Below are 4,268 nucleotides of genomic sequence, written 5' to 3'. Positions count from 1 at the left end.
TACTGTCCTCGGTCTCTGTGTCGTTCAGTCGCTCAGTCATGTCTAACTCTTCGCGACCCTGTGGACTGCAGCACTCCGGGATTCCCTCTACTTCACCATCTCCCCCGGAGCTTCCGCAAACTCGTGTTCACTGAGTTGATGATGCCATCCAACCATCTTGTCCTCCGTCATCCCCTTCTCCTCCTGACTCTGTGAGTGAGTACTAATATATAGTTTTTGTCTTTTTCTCAGAAGACACAAATCGGTGTTGTGGGAAGAGTCCAGCCCTATGGAGAGCAGCCAGGTAGAAGCCCTGAAGGCCAGACTCCTCTACCAGGATGTTTGCAGGGCAGCTCAGCATCTCGACCATTTCCTTCTAAAAGGAAATGCCCACGAAGAGCTTTTCAAGCCTCATGTCCTGGCCCTCAGGGATATGGTCCAGCAAGTCTGCATTAAACTCATGTTCCTGCACCCAGTGGAATATGGGAGGAAAGCAGAAGAGCTGCTCTGGAGGAAAACGTACTCTGACGTGGTTCTGCTGCTGCTGAAGCCCAACAGAAAAAACACGGACTCCTCTGAGGAACAGTGGGAAGGCCCCCTGTGGGCACATCTAAAGGGTGGCCTCAGGTTCTATGAACACCTTTTCCTGTTCCTGCAGGAGCACTACCAGCTGGGCTTGTGGAGCTATATCGACTGGCCTCACAGTGCCATCCACTTCATCGGCTGCAAAAGAGCAGGTCCTGCATCAGAGGAAGAGGTGGACTGGGCACGGATGGCCTGCCACCGCTGCCTGCTGTACTTGGGAGACTTGTTCCGCTTTCAGAATGAGTTCCTGGCCCTGCACACCAAGGACCTGGCAGAGAGGTGTTATTACAGAGCCCTGTCAGTGGCACCACACATGGGCATGCCCTTCAACCAGCTGGGAACTCTCATGGCGAGCAAGTACTATGGTGTGGAAGCCACATACTTCTACCAGCGCTGCCTCCACTCGGAAGTGCCTTTTAAAGGGGCATCTTGGAACCTCAAACAACTCTACCATCATGCGGGAAAAAGATATAGCCGGCTGAAGAGGAACCAGGGGAAGAAGCTCTCTCCCAGCCAGAGGCGGTGTTGGGATAACAAAAGGTTACTGGTTAGTTTCCTCTACCTTCAGAGCCTCTTGCAGCCTCAGAGGAAATTCAAAGCCACCAGGCTCATGGCCTTGTGCCAGCTGGTTCTGGAAGACTTCCGTCTTTGTCTTTCCTATCGGCCCTGCCCATCCAACCAGAGCCAGGCCTCCAGAGAGAGAAAGCCTGCAAGAGGCTACCAGTTCCTCCCCGACCTCCTCATCTTCCACATGGTGGTCCTCTGCCTCATGAGCGTGCACAGCCTGAGGACAGCGGGCTCCAAGCAGCACAGGACAGCGGTCACCTTCACCTTGACCCTTTTCTCCCATTTAATTCAACACGTGACGACACGCCTCCAGGCTGAGCTCCAGAAAGGGAAGCTGACTCCAGAGGTGGACGTCCCCAGGGACAAGGAAGACCAACAGAAGATGGAGGCTGGGGAGGGGCAACAAGATGGTCTAGCCCCCTCCCCTGGGCCCCGCCACAGCAAATCTCAGAAAACCCACAGGTCATCTCACGTTTCCAGTGAGGGTGACAACCCAGAAGCCAGTTTTCATTCTTGCTGTGACTGGGATGAGACAGAAGAAGATGAAAACACATCCTTATGCTCACAAGTCAGCTCAGAACTCAGCAGTGAAACCACTTATTCAGACACAACTGATGATGAGGAAAGTGGCTCCCTGAATCCACAAGCAATGCAGGAGGGTGGAGCCAAATCCAAAGATAGAATTTCCCCTCCCAGGGATAAGCTGAAGACGTGTCAACTTCCCAGTCATCTCCTAGGTCTCTTAAAAACAACCAGTTCCGCTAGCCTATCAGCCCCATCGAGCCACAAGCTTCCAGGCAAACATGGCTTTCACTTGGCTCCTGTCTTCAGCCACAGTTTCTTTACGCCTCCTAGTCCTGCCTCCAGCAAAGCATCTGTCACAGAGGATGACGTGAGCAGCTGTCTCGAGACAGAGCCTCCTGCTGGCTGCAACTTGGGGCAGAATGCCTCCATCAGCCAACCCTGCAGCAATCTCCAGACCATTCAGAAGAAACTGCAGGTCCTCTCTGCAGAGGGGCTGCTGCCCACGGTCAAGGTGATACTGGGCTGGCTCCGCGCCAACTGCAGTCTCCTCACCGCACATGGGTGGAGCCTGTTTAGCCTGTGGGACCACCTGTCCATGCTGCTGAACCTGCTGCCCTCTGTGCGAGACCTTCAGGAGCCAGGCCTGGGCCTGTCCTACCATCTCCGTGAGCTACTGCAGAGCTGCAAGGGCCCACACCTTCCCCAGTTCCTGAAGCTCCCAGAGGACATTGCCCTGGGCCAGCACTGGCTGAAGCAGGCTTCCCAGGAGAGGGTGGGCTTGGAGCAGGACCCACCTCCACTCAGCTCCCAAGATGAAGCTGCTGTACGCGTCTGTTTCCTCAGAAGCTTTGGCCACTTTGCCACGACACTCCCTGGACAGTTCCTGAGGTATGACTCTCATTCAGGGGTCTTTGTGAGCACTGGGTTTGAAGGACCAGACAACCCATCTCAGCAGTTGCTAGAGAAAACTTCCAGGATCAGATTTTTCAAAGACATAGTACAACTGTGGCTTCAAAGTGAGGTGGTGCTGCTGGAGAAAACTCTCAGGCACATCCAGATTCGGTCAGCTTTGACCCTTTACCTGTTCCCTGACCCCCGGGCCCTCTGTGAGCACCTGCCAGTCATCCGGCAGCTTGCCACCAGCGGTCAGTTTCTCCTCATCGTACCCAACATCGTGGTGGACATATTGTATATCCTGAGAAGGGAGGACAAGCGGGCTTCAGCAGCCATCACCTTCCTAGAGGGGGAGCTGAAGAGAGGGAACCAGTACCTTCTCTGCCAGTCCTGTGTGTCTGTGACGTTGGTGAGACCCAGGATGACCAGGCCAGACTCTGATGCCTGGGACCTCTATAACATGCTTGACATCTGCAGAGGTCTGCTGGACTCATCCTGGCTGGGGACCCCCGACCACAGGAGTATGATCACCATCCTCACGGGCATCTGTTTAGACAACCCTAGGAATCTCTCATACCCCCTGCAGCTGGTGCTGGGGACGGCAACTGAAGCTGGTGTGGAAGTCAAGAATGTCCTGCGCTTCTACAGGAAGTGGAAGATGGTCAGCTGATGTGGTCATATCTCCCTACTTCTCCCTCGGCACTTACACATCAAGCTCAGTCTGTTCACCTCTCTTGTTCGCACCTAATGTTAAAGGTAGCTGTTGTGTAAACTCATATCTGTACCTACCTACCTATGGGTAGAGTCTCAGTGGACCATCTCCCAGAGGCCTTCATGTTTCCTTCTTTGTTGTCTTGACTTGATATCACATTCTCTGTCTGAAAAATATCTCTAGATTAAACTAACTCAGTATTTGGTGTTTTTGTGGTAAAGCAGCAACTTAAGGAGGCATTTCTGCGTCCCTGCTCAGCTGGTGGAACTGTAATTTGTTTTGCTCTGTTTTTTTTTTTTTTTGCTTTGCTCTGCTTTGTGACATGAAACTTTTTAATGCTATTTTATTGTAATGGATCATGCCTACTATGTAAGGTAGGCTTGGCCATCTGTGAAAGCTCAATAAATGGAAAGTTAAAATTCTGATTGGAGTGAAGGGTTTTATTGCAATTCCTGGTTACTTCTTCACTGTCTTTTATGCTCCATTCAGGTTTTTCCCTTTTGGCTAGGACTAGGTCATTAGCCCAGAACACTGTGATAGGATTTCATTTGCTCCCTCTAATATGATAGCAATAGCCCCAAGGATCAGCTGATCTGGTTCCAGTTATCTTCCATTGGAAGATAACCTACTTCCCAGATTATCTGGGAGTAGGTACTATTTAGTGGTACAGTATTGGTAAAGTTTCTAATTTGGCTACTATGACATTGTCTCTTGCTTTTTCCCTGGCTCTCAGATTCTTTTGGGACCTCTTGTCAACATTGTACTGATGTATACTCTGGAGAGCAGCTCTTTTAGCAAACTCCATTAGCAGAGTTTGAATGTGGACCCTGTAAATACTGGCCACAAGTGAATATCTACCGATTTACTCAGATTGACATGCATTACAAGTATTGACATTAATCTCCTCCCCTCCTCCCATCCCCAGAGTTCTTCCCTGGTAAACCATCACATTTCAAGGCCAAACTTAATCTTCTTTTAGGATCCTAAGTTCTTGAGGCATCTGAAT

The 4,268-nt window shown here is 51.0% G+C and overlaps 1 protein-coding gene across 1 annotated transcript; it reads left to right on the top strand.

Annotated features, from left to right (window-relative positions):
- Positions 1–268: 268 nt before the first annotated feature.
- Positions 269–3,220, top strand: LOC133260181 (nonsense-mediated mRNA decay factor SMG5-like). Its single transcript, XM_061438372.1, has one exon. The coding sequence runs from the start codon at positions 269–271 to the stop codon at positions 3,218–3,220; it is 2,952 nt and encodes a 983-aa protein (XP_061294356.1).
- The last annotated feature ends 1,048 nt before the right edge of the window (positions 3,221–4,268 follow it).

The sequence above is a fragment of the Bos javanicus genome, chromosome 14, assembly GCF_032452875.1.
Source record: "Bos javanicus breed banteng chromosome 14, ARS-OSU_banteng_1.0, whole genome shotgun sequence".
NCBI classification, from domain to species: Eukaryota; Metazoa; Chordata; class Mammalia; order Artiodactyla; family Bovidae; genus Bos; species Bos javanicus.
This window is presented reverse-complemented; position numbering and strand designations above follow the sequence as displayed.

Excerpts from the sequence above, each read along its gene's own strand:
- LOC133260181 (XM_061438372.1), top strand. The coding sequence starts at position 269 with ATGGAGAGCAGCCAGGTAGAAGCCCTGAAGGCCAGACTCCTCTACCAG.